Source organism: Ctenocephalides felis, unplaced genomic scaffold (assembly GCF_003426905.1).
Source record: "Ctenocephalides felis isolate EL2017-DRISC unplaced genomic scaffold, ASM342690v1 CF-g0.4_SCAFFOLD_01886, whole genome shotgun sequence".
In the NCBI taxonomy this organism is placed as follows: domain Eukaryota; kingdom Metazoa; phylum Arthropoda; class Insecta; order Siphonaptera; family Pulicidae; genus Ctenocephalides; species Ctenocephalides felis.
In genome coordinates, this window is record NW_020538040.1 from 107,118,499 (window position 1) to 107,139,148 (window position 20,650).

At 28.1% G+C, this 20,650-nt stretch overlaps 1 protein-coding gene across 1 annotated transcript in view; it reads right to left on the reverse strand.

Annotated features, from left to right (window-relative positions):
- Positions 1-5,128: 5,128 nt before the first annotated feature.
- LOC113377334 (RNA binding protein fox-1 homolog 2) overlaps positions 5,129-20,650 on the reverse strand; it is a 312,484-nt gene continuing 296,962 nt past the window's right edge. The window contains exon 11 of the mRNA XM_026617617.1: positions 5,129-5,302. Within this exon, the coding sequence (XP_026473402.1) occupies positions 5,258-5,302 (45 nt within the window). The 3' untranslated portion in view covers positions 5,129-5,257. The remainder of the gene's footprint in view (positions 5,303-20,650) is intronic.

Below are 20,650 nucleotides of genomic sequence, written 5' to 3' on the forward strand. Positions count from 1 at the left end.
GTCACATAATATACTCCGATTTTTTTTTCAATTTCGCACACGGATGGTTTCGCTAATTTCAAAGGAAAGCCCTAGAAATTTACATGCAAATGCGCATGTTGCAAAGATTTAGGCTTTGTTACTTATAAATATGTAAAACAACAAACGTTGTTATTGCAATATTATTTTTTGAAATATGTAAAACAACAAATTTTCATACAGCATAGCCAATACTATTTTTAAAATTAAATGTTATAGTATAACTAATATAATTACATAAATCAATAAATGTCGTTATAATTTTTCATGTAACATTAGAATGTGCATAATTATAATTAGTATCATAATATTATCGAAAGAATAAGGTTCACAATATTTTTTTAATTGTTGAGGACAATAATATTTTTTCAAGGAGGAGGAGAATCTCAACCACCCATATTTACTATATTTTTTTTATTATTTCTGTCAAGGGACTGACAGATGCTTTAGGAGGGGCGTGTTATGTAATGAACTTGTCATTTATTTTATAAAAATATAATAATATTGTATTATTAAAATAACGGTTACATACCCCTGGCGCATTGCAGCACGTTGTGTAACCCTGACGGGTACACGATTATAAAACCCCTGTAATGCGCATCGACAAAGCATTATTATTATTAGTGCAGTCGTCGACTGGAGTTCTGGGTTGTGAATACCGAAAACAACTTGTAAACTATTATTAACCCTTACGGGACCGCACAGATTCCAAAACAATCTACTGTAACGCCTGTAAACTTGATTTCATTGTGTATGCTATGCAATTTGTTTGATAAGAATTTGTGGTCATTGAAGGACATACTTTCATAATATCAAATTATTTTTGATCATTTTATAAAGAGTGATAACATTTAAAACAATTTCCAACATGCATAGTGGGTTGATTTTGACATGTTTCACAATAAAATGTTGTTCGTCGCCTTCCTCCTGGTGCTTTTCTGTCAGAACAGACAAAACAATCCCTTTTTCTTTCTCTCGCATTTAGAACGTGCCACTGATTAGTCAGTGTATTGTCTGAGATCGATGTAGATGGAAATGTTTGAGATTTTTGAAAATCACCTCTGTTTTCCAAAAAAGACTATATAGCAAATAAAAAGGCTAAAAATACTTCTAAAATAACTAATAATTATTTTCAAAATACAACACTGTTTATCACTGCTATATGTAATCTATTCGATTTGATGCAAACTGAGTCATTGTATATAAAATAGCTTGTGTCTCACAGGTAGCCTAACAGTACTCCGTCCCCAAAGAGTTAAAGTAAAGAAATATTAATAAATAAGAAGTGTGTTGTCAATATCCAATATAAAAACTCGAAGTATCCTAGGTTAATCAAGTCGTCCACACACCAACCAAATACAATTCAATATATATATATATATATATATATATATATATATATATATATATAGATAATTGCTTACCTAAAAGCATTAATAAAAGTAAAACTATTAGAAATATGTTTATTCATAATATATGCATTACCAAATAATTGCATAAATGCAAAAGATCATTTTTAATTTTAACAAAAAGGTTGTTCATTTTTTATTGTTAAAATTGGAATGATCCATCAATATTGACTATGATTGAGTATTATATTTTGTTTTGAGATTATAATAATTAAATTACCATTTACTGTCAATTTTGAACTAACAATTGAGATTCAAATTTATGACTTTCTATTTAATTTAATAAATATGCATATTGGCAATGAAAATGTTGATTTATAAAACTTAATTAATGACTATGTCATCATACTTTATCTGCTATTTAGCAGATTAAACAATTCTTATATAACATAAAGTTGTACAAAAGCTTTTATTACTTAATTATACTAATTTATAATGGGTGATTGTGTTTTTCTCTTGTGTGCAATTTATGCATTGGTATAAGTTTTATGCCCTTATGGCATAATAACACAGTTCCAAATAATAGTTTAGCCTAAAATCATAATTTATTCCATTATCAATATTGGTGAAGAAATTATTAATCCATAAAATATAACCTCAAATACGCACATCTCCAACAGGATAGTCCTTTCAATAGAAACAAATGTTGACTTCTGACATTTTGATAAAACACACATCAACTTTAAATAAAATTTTAACAATACACAAAATCTACTCAGTTCAAGTACGCTAATTTTAATGGATATCGAAATATATGAAACAGGAAGACGCTTTACTTGTTTAAATGATTCATGCGACTACAATATAAAAACTCAAATTATATATAATAATAAATAAAACATTCGTAACGAATACAAGTAAGGACAACCCTATTGTACTATGTACATTGCATTATTTAATTTTGTGTATGTAAGTGCTACTACTCTTCATACACACTGACATATGCAAATACATGTAGATAAGCAAAGTGATACTATTATTACATCTAGATGCAACATCATTCAAATACAATATAACATTTACAATATGACATTTAGCTCGGGCACACCAACATTCATGAATATTTATTTTCTACAAGTAAATTTTGGCTTATTCAAGTATTTTTATATAACTACCTTATTTTTAAATGAATTGAAATAAAACATTGTAATAAAGAATTTGTAAGTAACTTATAATATATAGTAGATTTGTTCCCATTCTACTTATAAGTAAATATACACTCATAATTATAATGATTTCACATAAAAAAAGATGAAATACAATAAGCTGCCATTCTATGAATCAAATAAAATTGAAATTAAAAAATAATTAAAATAAAAACTTAGACAACTAAACTGTTATTTGTAAAAGAATCACAATCTCTTTAATAACTGTTATAACAAAACTAATGGATATTTGCATGCATACATTATACAAATGATTTTTAGAATTGCGAAGCAAACAAAATATTAAATGCTTTCTTGATGCATTCTGGTAATTTAACACATACAAACAAGAAATTCTTCTTTATATAAAAAATCTTCAGTTTATTGATTTTAAAATAATTGGATACATTATCAATTTTAACATTTTTACATTACAATTTGACTGTCCACTAAATGTATGCCAGAATTCATCAAGAAAAATTTAATTTACAATATTTCATATATATATATATATATATATATATATATATATGTGTGTGTGTGTGTGTGCGTGTGTGAGTGTGCGCACATAGCAAACCATTGACAACCATTTGTATTTATATTCCTTACAATTTAATATATTTTGATACATCATGTGTAACTTTGTGCTTAATAACAAATTGAAATGAGTATTAAAAACAATCGTAGAAGGCTTCTTCAATGACTACCGATATGAACTATATTTAGCATTTGAAAAATTAAAACTTAACAATTATAATTCAATTTTAATTATAATTGTTAAAACTAAGAAATTTCATAATATTCATAATTCACATAGAAAAATAATGAAATAACTACATATTGAAAATTATTTATGTCTTAATTCAAATACATCGCGAGCTCACAACTTTTTTCAGGATTTTGTGAATAAAAACAATAATTATAGCGCAATGCTCATTTGTTTATAAGTAAATTCGAGTAATATATTTTTGTGCTCATATGTACTATTTAACTATAAAATAATTAGACGTAGCACCATATTTTTCTGAATAACTTATTTTGTGCTGTATCACATAATTCGCAAAATATACATACTCTTGTTGATTGAAATACCAGACAGACGTTTTGGCCTATTACTTTGATATGATTTACTTATATTTTCTCATAAAGCACAACTACTATTTACTAATCTTTTTCGTTCTACCACAGTGTTTGGTCGCAGAATTCCATGAATAAACATAAAAAACTAAAGTTGTCATGAAAATTGCTTTGATATTTGAGTATTTCATTTATGTATTATTATGTACAGATATCATTTATATAAATCACTTCCAATTACATGAAAAAAATATATAAGAAATCAAATACTAGTTGCAATTTTAAGAATTTGATAAAATCAAAACTGCATTGTGCTCAGCGCGTGTTGCATTACTTGATTTTTATCATTTTTGTATTTACAATATTTTTGTGTTTTCTCAAGATTGGTATAAAATTTTATATCACAATCAAGCAATTTCTATTTTCATTTGATTTATATTTATATTTTGTCAAAATTTTCTCTGTCAGCCAACCACATTAGTTCTTCCTCGGAAACAGATATCTGTACATATGCCTACAAAAATGCATAAATATGCATATACAATCATATAAATACGTACATGCATACAATTCCACAAACATACTAGAAGAAGCATACACACACACACACACATACATATATATATATATATATATATATATATATATATATAATAACCTATTCTAATGTTTTACAAGAAAAGTGTCTGAATATTTTTCCATCAACAAAATTGTACAAATATCTTTTTAGCCTACGTAATACCATCAGTTTTTCCATTATTTGTCAATTTCCTAATGTGTACTATTAATCTATTTAATTTGAAATCAAATAAAGTGTAAATACTATCACTAATTTTTAATAGGAGATTTAAACTTTGTTGTAGTATTAACATTCAATAGTTTTTCTTCAGCTGAGTTCGAAATCTTTCATGAAAATTTGTATGTAGATATTTGTAAATGAATCGAAGATCTTGATTGCCATAATATAATATATATATATATATATATATATATATATATATATATGTGTGTGTGTGTGTGTATGTGTATATATATATATATATATATATATATGTATATATATATATATATATATATATATATATATATATATGTGTGTGTATATATATATATATATATATGTATATATATACATATATATACATAGATATATACATATATATATATATATATATATATATATATATATATATGTATAAATATACATATGTATATGTATATATATACATATCTGTACATAGATATATACATATATATATATATATATATATATATATATGTATATTATATATATATATATGTATATATATACATATGTATATGTATATATATATATATACATATACATATGTATATATATACATATATATATATATACATATATATATATATATATATATATATATGTATATATATATATATATATATATATATATAGTTTGCAAAAATCATGTATATATTTCACTCTTGACTTTACCATAATTAATCTTAAACTAGGAAATTTTTATTCAATCCTAATCTTATGACTGAAGACAAAAAGTCTCTGTACTTTACATTACGTCTCATACTACATATGTCATGGTTATCAATTAGATATAAAGACTATATTCAATATGGAGTAAATCTATTGTATCCACTTCGATATACGGTTGCCTAGAATAAAAAAGGTTTCATTAGGTATAAATTTAATTACTACTATCGAAAATTACTTGTACATATCATTAATGTTTATAATCATTAATCGTTATAATTAATCATTAATATTTGTATAATAAATAAATAAATAAATAATCATTTGTACATATTGTAAATTCTTGGCAAAATACATTTATTTACTTTGTTCAGAAGAATACTAATTAGAACCTGTTAGCGTTTCATGTGTATGTGCTAGTGTTTGTATGTGTATGCAGACACGTATGCCTAAATAACATAAGATTGCATCATCTTTAACCCTCCGTAGGTCGGATATTTATTTACCCGATTTTTTCATTGATCGACAGCTAATGAAATTTTAGGAAAAAACCAGAAATTTCAAGTCGATAGGATTACTAAAAGTTTTTTTTTTTTTAAATAAAGTCGAAAACAGTCTGGCCATACCACTCCGACCGACGGAGGGTTAAGGTGACCATACGTTCCGGTTTGGTCGAGACAGTCCCGGATTTCCACCGAGTGTCCCGGGTTTTTCTAAAAGCAATATTTGTCCCGGTTTTATTTATTTATTTATTTTATTTATTTATTTGAATATATAGCCCACAGATTTCTCCAGGAGGACTCAAAAATACAGTTATTTTACATAATGAATAACAATTATAATATATACAAAATTACAATATACAGTTAGTAACATAAAATGCTTAAGATGAAATAACATATAATGCAGAATGTAACAATATTATTTAAAAACAGAATAAGATAAAATAATGAGATATTTGAAAAAAAAAATAAAAAGGTTAACTTGTGCAGATGGAGATTATTTGATTAGGTGAAGTGTTGTGAATATCTATTTCATTATTAATTAAGTTAAAGTTAGATGACATAAGTAAAATAGGCGCATTTAAGATAGAATTAGATTTAGGAGTAGGATAATTGAAAAATAATTGTGAACGTGTAGATAGCCTTGGAACATTAAAAGATAGTTGATTAAGAATAAGAGGACAGTCTATAGAATTATTGCAAAGTTTAAATAAGAACATAATTGTACAGATAAATCGACGTGAGGCAAGGGAAGGAATACCAAATTTAGAGCTCTTGTTCCGGATTGTCCAGGGTTTTCGAAAAGTATAGGTTTAAACTGATTCTTTGCAATTACTTGATAATAAAATTATGACTGAATCAAATCTCTGAAAATGATATATACAATGAGTATGATTATATGAAACGATACGTTATGAATGAGAAAGTTGACGAATAGAAATTTCTAAAGGTGGAATAAAACAGCCCCCCACATTTATAAATTTTAATTTTACGAAAATTAGCGAAAATTGGTACAAGTGCTAACATTTTCAAGTTAATTATAAAGAGAATTGAACAGAATTTTATGCAAGGCTCAAAAGCAAAAAAAAAAACATACGGATCGAAAAATCATAAGTAAAAAAGGAGTAAGTATATAAAACATGATCGAATAGCAAAATTCTCACTAAAAGCTCGTAATTCTGATTTAAAACAAATAGAGTCGTCCTTATTTATTTATTGCATCCTTGAATAATCTTTTTGTTATTTTATAATTATATATATATATATATATATATATATATATATATATATATATATATATATATATATATATAAGTTATTAAGCATACACACATTATTTATTTAAAAAAAAATTGTCATATTACTTGTTATATTAAGAACAGCCCAAGAACAATTATCATAAAATAGTATATATATATATATATATATATATATATATATATATATATATATATATATGTTAGAGAAGTTAGTTTTGATGTTGAGAAATATGAGTAAATTCTTCAAGGGCATACATCAAATAAAAGGCAAAGATTTAGAAGTTAATCTTTAATTTTTCCAAACGTTTCGACATAGTATTTTATGTCATCATCAGTGGATATAAATATGGTCTTACATCAGTAGCTAGCGCAAGGCACATAATTTTGCACTATTATATATACACTAACTTGTTTTTTTTATTATTATTTTGTTCGTAGTGTTTTGTTATCTACCTATGAATAAAAAGTTATTGCATGTGGCACAATATTTTAATATTGCCTCCTATAAGACGAGGCAATTTAAGTAGAAGAACACGAAATGCTACGAACCAAGCTAATTACCGATCTAATCGTACTGCATAAGAACATAACGACCAAAATGAACATAAAAGTTACTCAATACCAAATGGGCCGCTATGTTAGTAGTAATGAAGCAATTTGGCGAATATTTTCTTTCCCAATTCATGAGAGACACCATTCTGTTATTCACTTAGCTGTGCATTTAGGAAATGGGCAAAGAGTGTACTTTACAGCAGTGAACGCAGGTCAAAGAGCTGTTCAGCCACCATCTACTACATTAACAAGTTTTTTGAAACATGTCAAAACGATAATTTTGCACAAACACTGCTATATTCTGAAATACTAAAATATTCTACTTGGAATCAAGAAGATTTATACGACGGAAACAAGGAAAACCAGTACCAGGATACACATATATCAATTGATCGTTTGGGATGAATGCACGATGGCACATAAAAAATCTTTTGATGGTTTAGACAGAACCTTAAAAGATCAACAGAGCAATCAGAACCGATTTGGTAGATTTTTTTGACAGGACGAAGTCAGTCGGGTCAGCTAGTATATATATATATATATACATATATATATATATATATATATATATCTTATATATAAAATTCTTCTGTAATGGGGTATAAATAGTTATTCCTCCTAAACTATTATTCGGATTTTCATAAATCATCGTGAAGTTTATCAAGGGAATTTTCTAGGATTTTTTGATTCATAGAAATATAGTTAGATTGTAAAAATAAATGGAAAAAATTACAAAAAACCGTTTATCATTGATTGACATTGAAAATATTTGGGGCATTGTTTGACGTTAAAAACAAATAAAAACTGTCATTTGCCAAACATTTCTATTCACTTATAGGCTAAGGCAATATTAAACTAGCTGTAAGTGGAATTCTGTCTTAAGGCAATTAACACACTATAGGCGGGCCCCGTAAAATTACGCTCTGCGAGGACTGTTGCTTATCGGCGGGCAAGGTATTATTACGCTTTCAATAGACTAACTTTAAAAGCGAGTCAAAATACTTTTATGTGATCGGTTTGCATATGATATTGAAAGAATAGCTGATACTTTTCTCTAGATTCAATTGATTTACGTATTGAAAGACTTTTAGAATAAGAATAAGGATAAGAAACAATATGTTTCATCTTCAAGTTTCTTTTCATTCAAGCTACTCGCAATTTGTTTTGTAGATAAATATGCAGAATTTACAACAATAAAAAGGTGTTAATATATATTTTATCAAATATTTTAGTTATTAGTCAGATTTGTATAGTTCAACTCTTTTTTACATTGTTATTTGCAATAATGAAATAGTGGCATCGGATAGCGATAGTAAAGTTTGCGCCAATAATTTATCACAAATTGGAAGTGATTTTGATATTACTGATTTTGGTAGTGTATGTGGATGAAGATTTTTTTCATCCTAGAAGACGTAAGGTTTTACCGATTATTTCCAGAGATTCTGGAAATAATGACAATGAAGAAGTGAAGTGGTCAGAATTTGACAATCCTCCAATTATTGAATCATTTTTAGGTCAAAGTTGCGTTGTTTTGAAACCAAATAGTTTAATTAAAGTAGTTCAGCTATTTTTGCTATTCGGGCCCCAGCACCTCTTCATAAGGGGTGATTTTTTCCATAAATTTCACGTATGTAAAAAGTGGTTTATATATCTACTGTACGTTAAATTTTTAACTTTTCGTAGGTTAGTTATAACTAACCTATATATAGTACTATATATAGGTTAGTTATAACTAACCTAGAAAAATCGAAAAATTTTCATTCTTGATTTTCCGCCCATTACGTAATGGGCGGAAAATCAAGAATGAAAATTTTTCCATTTTTCTACGGTTTTTAGGTTTCTGAACATTTTGGCATACCTCAGAAAAAATGGATGTGTCTGTGTGTGCGTGGTGTTTTTGGTGGCCGCATTTTTTCGTTCACGTTTTCGGGCGCACGGATCAACCGATTTGAATGGTTCAAAAAACATTTGGCAATCGCAGGTCCAGCCGTTACGAAGATACAGAGCAAAAAGTGCAGAAAATAGAAATCGAGTTTTTGAGAGAACGGAGCATCCGATTTGAATGATCTAAAAAACATTAATTTAGTAATGATTGGGAGAAGTGGTGATTAGTTTTTGGCAAAGGCAGGTTCAGCCATTTCAAAGATACGGAGCTAAATGTACACAAAATGGTAGTTTTTGAGAGAAATAACCATCCGAATTGAATGATTCAAAAAACATTCTGATAGTGTTGACATAACAATTGCTTTAGGAAAAAAATATTTCATTCAATACTCAATATTCCTCGAACATTTCGTTATGGTACAGGAAGTTTCAGCAATTTGCCTTAAGGCACGATACCATACGCCACTAGTTTTTGTTAGTTTTATGTTTAATTATGCATTAATTAAATAATTTTTTTATAGTTCAAAACAACCAGACGGCTTTTTTTTTAAAAAAAAAGAGTTATAAAAAATATGTTCAATGTGACAGCCAGTTGTGTTCATGCGAGGCGACGGAAAGAGCACTCGTATCGAGCAAGCGATTTGCCCGCTACACATATCAGTTTGGTCTGACGAGTATTTTTACGGGGCCCGCATATAGTGTGTTAAGACATCGTGCCTTAAGGCAAATTGCTAGAACTTCCCGTACCAAAAATTATTATTTTTTTAAAAACGTTTAACATTTTTGAAAAAATAAGATTTTTGAGAAACTATAAATTGGACAAAAAATTACTTTTTTTTTGAAAAAAAAAATTAAAAAAAAAAATTAAAAAAAAAAAAATTTTTTTGAAAAAAAATGTTTTCTTTATTTTGACATATTTTGGAAAACCAGAACTTTTTCTTTCAAAGCAATCGTACTGCTTTAACTGCATAGAGACAGAATATAAAGCGCGTAAGCGCCGCGTCGCTGTCTAACGGATAAAGTTTTATGATCGAAATGTCAAATTAAATATAAGTTAACTCGGTCAGTGCATCGTGGACGCAGAATTGAGTATTTTATCGTCTATGTGGGAAATGCAAGATATTTCAAAAGTATTTAATATGCGAAACCGGCAAAATAGGTAAGTCTAATTGTACTGAAACATATTTTAATCTATACATTATTATAATAATGATTAGTCATTTGCAGTATATAGGCCGTCTTCAATGCAAATTCTGTTCATGTATTGTGATAATTGATTTATCATGTAATAATTGAAATTTCTAACGCACCAGTCAGAAACATAACCTCAATTCAGTGATATATGAATAAAGAGAAGTAAGTTATATAGTTTTATACATATTCATTTTTTATAGTTCCATTAGTATCAGAACTATTTAGCTAAGCACAAACTGATATAAGTTGGTTTTCAATTGTAGAAAAAATTACAGTGCTGATAACCCCTACGAAAATGGATTTCAAACTAGGGAAATTTGCTCCAATAGAGAAGATAGATACAAAGTTACATAAAATATTAGAAATTATCAATCCTTTGTCACCAAAAAAACAAGCAAGGCTTGAAAACATGCAAGAAGAAAAATAAGAACACATATCGATAAATAAGAACACATATCGTGTTGAAAAGAAAATGAATTGTTGAGTATTTCTTAAGTGATGATCTTGTATTACAGAATAGGTATATTAATGTTTTACACTAAGAGAATTTTAACTTATATGATTTAGTACTAATTTGTAATGTTTTACTTTTAGGAAATTCACGTATTTAATACGAAACCGGCAAAGGTGAGTATAATTGTACTGATTTTTTTCAATTTACAAATTATTATATTAATGATTAATTAGTTATTTTCAATATATAGGTCATGTTCTATGCAAATTCTGTTTATGTATAATTGATTTATCACATAATTATTGATAATTGATTGTTTATGATAATTGATTTATCACATAATTATTGAAATTATTGACCAGTCAAAAATCACATAACCTCAATTCAGTGATATGATACGAATATTATAGGTAGATAAGTGTAATATATATGGTATTATACATATTCTTTATGATTCCATTAGTATCACAACTATCGGATATTACACATTATATGGATTAAGATTAAGTGTTGAAGAGAACATGAATTGTTCAGTATTTCGAGTCTGATGATCTTGTGTTGCAGAATTGGTATATTAAGGTTCTACATGAAGAGAATTTTAACTAATATGATTTAGTACTAATTTGTAATGTTTTACTTTTAGGAAATTCACATCTTGAAAATTAAGAGGATAAAATCGATGCAAGAATAATTATCTCTGTCATATGATCGTAAGAACTACATAGTCATTAACTTCAAATAATGAGTATGTTTAGAGGTAATGTTCACAAATGACTAATTTGTTCACAATGTTTTCAATTCAAAATTTGTTTACAATGTTTCTAAGATGTTTGGTTCTATTTTAGATAAATTAACAGATGCAAGTGAGTTGAACATATTTAACGCAAGGCTTAACTTTGCCAAGTCTGATTTAACTGAAGTTGCCAAGAGAGTTATACATAATACATATTATGAATAAATAAATAATTATTTTTATGGGTTAACATTTTATGGACTGTCAAATTTTAGTTTTCTAATGTTGTAACTATGTAATATGTAAATTTTGCATATTGTAAATGATATTATTTAATAAAATTACTAAATATCCGAAATAGATTCTATATTCGCAGGAAATTTAATTAAATAATTATGTAACATAAAAGACACCCACACGCTTTTTTATTCAACTTAGATACATAGCAAAAATGCAACTGCGTCGTATTAGTGTGCAACGAAACAGTCGTTACATTCTTGCCCGCGAAATAGATACTTCTGTGTGCCTCCCAGGTACGCTACGTAACATCCATGGCTTTATTACGTTTTGTGGTTTACTGGGAAGTTTAAAAGTAAAAATAATTTAGACTCCTTTGCCACTTCTCGGGGGGATGGCAACCCTTTTCAGTGGTGTAATTGTATCTCTTTCAAAATAACGCCGGATATCGGCAAAAGAACTAATTAGAAGAGAAATAGTTTAAAAATGTTTTTAAAAAAAGCAATTACTTTTCATGTTACTGGCTACTGAAAATTGTTTTTTTGGCGTTTTTCATCGTTTTTTGCAAATATTTCTAAAAATATACATTTTAACGAAAATCATGTAATGAAAAAATCATATCAATTAAAATCCTAATAAATGGGTGTTCTTTAAAGTGTTCTAGGAACAATAATAGGCTAGATATGAAAATGGGATTTTATAGTACTCAAAATAATCTTTAAAATGAGTACTTCTGCGTGTAAAATGAGTGAGCTATCATGCAGATAAAAGAGGTATACAATGTTTTTTCCATTTAAATCAAATAGTTTATGAGTGCTATGGAAAAGGCAGGAGTTAAAAAGAGCTTGATAGAAAGAACAAAAGAAATATATAGTGAGACAAGAAATAAAGTAAAAGTAGGAAACAAAACAAGTGAGGTGTTTTGGACAAGAGAAGGAGTCCGTCAAGGATGCCCGTTAAGTCCAACACCGTTTACGATCTTAATAGCGGATTTGGAGAAGGTGCTGAGAAAAGGGCAAACGGGAGGCGTGGTAGTTGGAAAAGAGAAATTTTGGAGCCTAGCGTATGCGGACGATCTGGCAATTTTGGCAAGACATGCAGAAAACATTGAAGCGGCTAGAGCGGTACTTGGAGAAAAGGAAATTGGTATTGAATGAGGAAAAGTCGAAGGTTATGCTTTTTAAAAAAGGGGGAGGGAGAAAAAAAAGTACAAACTGGCCATGGAAAGGGGTCAGTATAGAGGAAATTAAAGAGTTTACTTATCTGGGGTACCACTTTACAAAAAGTGGCAAAATGAAAGAGCATATCAAAAATCTGACTAAAAAAGCAAACACAGTAATGAGAAGTACGTGGAGCCTCGGCGAGAAGTTATTCCACAATAACTTCAGCAGGAGAATTAAGATGTTTGACAGTTTGGTAGTCGGAGTGTTGGCTTACGGCGCAGAGATTTGGGGTTGGAGAGAGATCGCAGAACTCGAAAGAGTACAGAAAAAATACCTGAAATGGATACTTGGTCTGGGGTCCTGTACACCAGATTATGTACTCTATGAGGAAGTAAAACGAGACAAATTACATCTTAGATTAGCTAAGAGAGCGATTAATTATGAAGAGAAACAGTTAAAGACAGGAGTAAATGCCATAGTGAAGGAGTGTATTAGCGAAAGAAGAAGAGGTAAAGGGGTTAAAGAGAGGTTGGATGAAAGGATAAGATATATAAACAAATGTGGATTTGGTCAGGAGGGCATAGTTCAGCTGAGTGAAACCGGAGCGAATGTTGGAGAGGTACTGCGGGAGAGAGGAAGCGAGGTACAAAGTCAGGAACACTGGAACAAACTGGAAAGATCCAGATACAATAGAAAGTATAGAGAAATAATGACAAGTGGACTTCCGCAGTATCTAAGAGGCTGAAATAATGGTTGCGATCAGAGAGTAATTGCGCGGTATAGATGTGGCACCATGGAGAAAAATAACAAACACTGGCTAAACCCTGAAGAACGAAGGTGTGAGCTGTGCGGGAGGAGGATGCGCGATGTTAGAGAGAACAAGCATTTCTATAGAAGACGTTCTCTGTGGCAAAAATGATAAAAAAAGTCTAGGCTGGTTAAAAACGGTTAAAGGAAAAAGAGTTACTTGGGCAACCAGTCCAGAAGTTAAAGTTATTTTTTGTATATAAAGTAGGTTTAAGGTATTATTGTGACTTAAGATAATGACGTATTTCTAAGCCATTAGGCTGAAATAAATAAATATAATAATAATAATAATAGTTTATGAGTGCTATTTCCACCAAAATAAAAATAATTGTATTCCCTCTAGAATTAACTTGGTTTAAGAGATCTTGACGGACTCTAAAAAATACCACAAATTTAGTACAAACGATTTCCAAGAAGCTAATAATTTCATGAAAAAAAAACTATTTTAAAAAAAGCGAACAATTTCTCATTATTATATATCTGAAAGAATAAAAGATACGGATAAAGGTATATAGATGAAAATTCAAGGTCTTTTTCTGATTAATTATTGCTTTTTATTATTTTTCTGGATTGAGTTATGATTGTTTAGAGCAAGGATGAGCAACCCGCGGCCCGCCAAGCATTTCCCAACAACAGATTATTTTTCTAGATATTTTATCAAATACGGCTGCAAAGGCTAATTTTGTCGTCAGTCAACTTCCGGTAAAAACTGTTGATCGAAACAATAGCATTTCCTGATAAAATAAATATTAATTTATTTAAATATTAGTTTAACAATCTTCAATATTGCAAGAAAAATTAAGAACTTGTCCGAGAACATAGCAATAACGCATTTCTAAATTTAAAATAATTAAATAAGTATATCTTATAAAGTCGCGAGGGTTAAATAATCGTAAATTAAGTAAGACTTCCTGATCATTTAGATCCTGAATATGTCGATTTTCAATTCTAAAGTACGTTAGCTTAATAGTGATGCAATGCTTAAAGGAGCATACGACTCAAATGACAAAATACGATTGTTTTTGGATGTGAAATAATAATTATATTATTACTTTCGGCATTTTGGTAATTAAGACTAATATCTTTTGCAGAATCTTGTGTTTCACTTTTCATATTCAAAAAAAAGAAAATGTGAACAAATTTTTATTGTGATTCCAAATGTTCAAAGCTAACAAGACAGCTTCGCAATTTAATATGCAAAATAATATTGATTTAAAAAATGCACTTTTTCAGTAAACACCGATTTTTTTTTATAAATCTTATGTCAGCCTGAGAAATTTTCGCTTTTGAAAAAAAAAACGCAAATCAAATTATGATAAATTCTTTTTTTTTTTGAGGAACGCATGTGCCCAAAAAATTACACAGGTCCACAAAAGAAAAGTCGCTGGATAATAATTAATTCATTAAGAAAAAAATCTAGATTGAAGATTGTGCCGGCTTTTAAATGTTTTTCAATATTTTGTGCCCCAATTTTAACTATAGATTTATCTTCAGCGGTAAAAGGTACATTAGAAATCATATGTCACACACCCAATTAATTGACTTGTGGTTAATTTCAACCACAAAATTCATAAAAAATCACCACCTATCAAAGCTGAGTAAAACATATCAAAGCTGCATACGCGTTGCATTTCGCATTAAAAAAATTAAATAAAGAACAAAATCTGAAAAAAACGCTGATATTGATCAGCTTATATAAAAAAACAGTGCTTTTAAATATTATTGGTTTTCATTTTGTATTAATATTTATAAACACTTATACACTCGAAATCATATAAAATATATACTTTGTTCAATTTTATATCTTTGTTCTTTTCTTGTGGCAATTTTGTAATTTTGTTGCAATTACATTATTCCCGCGCTCAGTCAATACATCTTTTGACTTAATTTTATATCAGACTTTTATCAGAGATTATGAAAAATGTTCAATTTTATTAAAACAAGCAATTTATTTTTACATGGTTTGTACATCCGTAACAATTTTTTTTAAATCTTGTTCTTTATTTTAATTTTTTTTATGCGAAATGGAAAACTACACACAACTCCAAATTTTTATTTTTTTATAATAAACATTTTAGTAGTCCAATCATTTTTTATATAGCTCGGTAATCGATCAGTTAACTATTATCGCCTTTTTTGTGAACGTTTTTAATTGAAATTCGATCAAGATTTTTTTTGAGCTTCTAAAAAAGCTTAAATTTATCTGCTTTATCCGCTGCAATATTTTAAAAATGGCAACAAAATGGTTACCATCGATAAAACTAAATGATTTGCAGGCTTATCCTATTGTACACAAATAATTCTCGATGTGCATAAGAAGTACATAGTTTTTGAATGTCTTACGAAAGGAGCTATCTCAGCAAAAAAATTATAAATTTATTTTAAAATCAGGAGATAAAACTGTTTTTGAGAGAAAACTGAAATTTTTTTCAGAGTATAACATAATTACAACATGGATGTTAGTATTTTAGCCTTGCAGTGAGTAAATTATCCAATATTTATTAGTATTTTAGCGTTTACAGTGGGTAAAATTATATTAATTAAATGTAATAATATTTATACATTTGGGATTAGTTAGTCATTTCTTATACTAATCATTTTCTAAAAATATTTTCCGTAGCTAGTATATATATAAATTACGTGCGGCCCGCCAAAAAATTTGAAAATTCAAATTGGCCCGTGGCTTAAAAAGGTTGCTCGCCCTTGGTTTAGAGAGCGTGCGCGGCTGTCCAACCAGAGTGTCTTTCGAGTCCTTTAATCCTTTGCCGTTTCAAAATAAGAGAAGTTATGGTAAAATTTATGATAGAGAAAGTTGTGATAAATTTGGAAAATCAATGTTTTAGTCGTGAATAAACAAAAAATCATTCATTTATACATCCACATCTACAGGTATGACCAAAAATCTAAAACCTTGGCATTAAAATAAATTGAGCTATTGGAAATAAATTTGCAGTGTAAAATTTTTAATATACAATTTTATTTAACATATTTTATTATTTGTTAAATGGATAATGAAAGTGTTAACTGTGGGAATTGAGAATCATCATTTTATTTGAAGCAGTTCTACATTTAACATCACTTATATATTGGTGTAAATAGTAATTCAAAAAACAATAATTATTATTTTTAATTCATGAATGGTAAATATTAGTATATGATATTGAAAAAACGTAGGTGTGGGTACAGGACAACGTCTGTCGGGTCATCTAGTATATATATATATATATATATATATATATATATATATATATATAAACCTCGTGTCACGATGTTGGTTCGCGATGGACGCTCAAACTACTAAACCGATTTTAAATTTTATTGGTTCATCGTGTGCATATATATCCAACTTAGCTTATAGGAAATTTTGAAAAGTAAATTTAAAACATAAATATATAATTTTTATCAATTTCAATAAATTTTGACAGATATTTACTAAAAAAAAAGAAAACACAAATAACAAATGTCAATGATTATGAAAAATTCGAGAGAAAAAGATTTATGATTTTTGAAAAAATTTGACAGTTCAAAAAAAATAATTCAAAAACATATACATATATATTTATATCCGACATTTATATTCAAATTAGGAAAAATGCTATATTCAAAATCAATGTTTATAGTTTTAAATCTAATTAAAAATCAATGTTTATAAATTTAAATAAATGTTGACATGAAAAAAAAAGTGAAATGTCATTTGTCAATATTTATGAAAATTATTAGAAAAATAGATTTATTATTTATATTATTTGATTTGCTTACGAAATTAGTTCGGATATCAAAAATTCCTCAAAACATAATAGATCACAATGGAAAAGCGACATATTGAATTAAACATTAATCATAAACAAAATTTTGACAGTTCAAAAAAAATGAATTTTTAACGACTTCAATAAGAAACAAATACATCAATTATTCCAAGTTATTTTATAGGCAATATTGCCAATCAAATTATAGACACAAAACATTATTGAAAAATAAATTATATTATATTAAATTTCGACCAAGAAGGAAATATTTTGGCATTTATAAGTTTAGTGCATATTGGATATATGAAATTGACATTCACTATTTTTAAATTAAATGAATTTTGTTGTGAAAAGTAATTTAAAAAAACAATAATTATTATTTTTAGGTAAACATTAAATATTACATATACTAATATTTAATGTTTACCTAAAAATAATAATTATTGTTTTTTTGGTATGTGTAGGTGTGATGTCAAACATCGTCAATTCATTAAAATTCAGAATAATAAACTACAATTTTAGAGCATATAAGCACATGTCTGTGCAATATAATTAAAATGTGTTTAATAATATAAACACATTGTATAAATTTAAATGTGTTTTAGAAAATTCAATTAGAAATTGCAATGTTTAGATTTAATTGAGAACAAAAACTTTATTTTCGAAATAAACAGTTGAAAATTTTATCTATATATCAAAATCTCAATTTCGGTTGATGAAGTCAATTATAACACATTTCGGGGAGTTTATGCAACTTGCCTTAAGACTAAATGTCACTTTCAACTAGTTTTTAATTTATTAACTTCCCGTAGGGCAAGTTATAGTAATCGCAAAATAATCGAAAATGAAAATTTTTATATATCTTTACGTTTCAAAGGTTTCTGAATATTTTGGCATACCTTAGAAAAAATGGATGTATTTGTGTGCGCGCGTGTGTGTGTGTGTGCGGATACAATTTTTCGTCGACGATTTCGGGAACACCGATCAACCGATTTGATTAATTCAAAAAACCTTCGATTCGTATTGATAAGGTGACGTGCTGATTAGTTTTTGGCGAAGGCAGGTCTAGCCGTTCCGAAGATACGAGGCAAAAAGTGCCAAAAACGGTAACTAAGTTTTTAAGAGAACAGAGCGTCCGATTTGAATAATTCAAAAAACATTTTATTTGTATTGACAAAATGAACAACTGGTATTTTTGGGAAGGCAGGCCCAGCGGTTATGGACTCTCAATAAAAATAAGTTAAAAAAATGTCATTTGGCGGTCAAAAATGTTTGTTGGACATATGTACATCCAATTATCAGATATTTTATAGAGATTTTAATATTATGTACGCATTTTGTGTAAATTTTTTTGGGTTCCGTACCAAGATTTTTAATTTTGAAGTTTTTTTATATGGTTCAAACAAATGTCCTCGACATTTTCGACAGTATAGAATAACCGATTTGTATGATTAAAATGTCATTCGGTTCGTACTCGATCGCGAGGCGTTTTTGCAAAAGGCAATTTTGCCGTTTCGGAGGTATAGAGCGTAAAGGGTGTAAAAACGGTTATGCAGTTTTTGAGAGAACGGATTATCCGATTAGATTAATTGGAAAAATATTTTGCTTGAGTAGATGGTGTGCAAAAAATGCATTTACAGATAATTTAGTGAGTTTGAAAATTTAAAAAAAAATCCAAATTTCCAAATTTTAAAAATATTTAAAAAAACGTTGTTTTAGATTCCAAAAAATTTTAAACTTCAAAAAAAATTTCAAAATTTTGAAAAAAGCATTTCAATTATCAAAAAATTTCTAAATTATCAGAAAAATCAAATTTTAAAAAAATGGACTCTTGTAAACGTACACATAAGTTGTTTATAAAATACGCCCATCACCCAATTTAAAAAGCACTTATAAATTTAAAGTATGTATTTATAATAAATAATCTATCTGAAAATCTTCAAAACAATTATTGATTATTTTTTCATTCCTCGAATGTTTAATTACGGTATGGAAAGTTCCAGCAATTTGCCTTAAGGCACGATGCCATGCGCCCCGCTAGTTTCAAATAATATATAAAATACGCCATTTCATTGCGTATCGACTATAAATTATATGTTATTATTATATTATATATTAATTTAGATGTTACTTAATATTTTAGTAAAAAAGGGACTTTTTTACAAATATCTGATTTTGAGCACATTCATTTCATTGTAAACTTCCAGAAGGAGAAGTTTATGTTTTCATCAAAAATTCCGATTCGCTAATTTTATGTTTTCTCGACGTTTCAAGCCATTCTGAATCGATTGAGACCAAATTTGGAAAAAATATGTGTGTGTGTGTGTGAACAGATTTTTTGCCGTAAATCGACGTTTTCTCAAAAATGGCTTGACCGATTTCAAAAATTTAAAAGCCATTCGATGTATCTCGATGAGGACTAGCGTTTATCAATTTTGCGCGGCGAGCAGCCAAGCCGTTTCTTTGTAAAGAGCAGAAAAGTGAAAAAAAATTTCGTCCACGTTTTAGCCCGCAGTTCTTAATCGATCTTGAAAATTCAAAAACCGTTCGAAAGATATTGATTGGGAATCGTGCTGTTGTCGTGCAGTTGTCGGTAGAGATCGGCCGGGCCGTTTTCTTGTAATAAAGTGTTAAAAAAAAATTTTTCGACGATTTTTATTATTATTTTTTTGTCGGTAGATACCATGGTCTTCTAGATCATACTAAAATATTATGGCTCTACGACAATATTACGACCTTACGACAAGTAGTTTAATTTTAAAAATTCATCAAAATTTAAGAAAATGAGTAGTTTTTTTCACGTTTGTTAAAATTAAAATTGGACGATTTTATTTAGTATAACGATAGAATACTTGGTTTCAATGAACATATCAAGCCATTAAAGTCCTATGAAAACTGGTTCAATTATAACAATGTTGATTTCTGAAAATTTATTTTTGGAAATTCTCCGTGTCAAAGTGTTCGCTCGTTTTCAATTATGTGTAATAAATCCACTCGG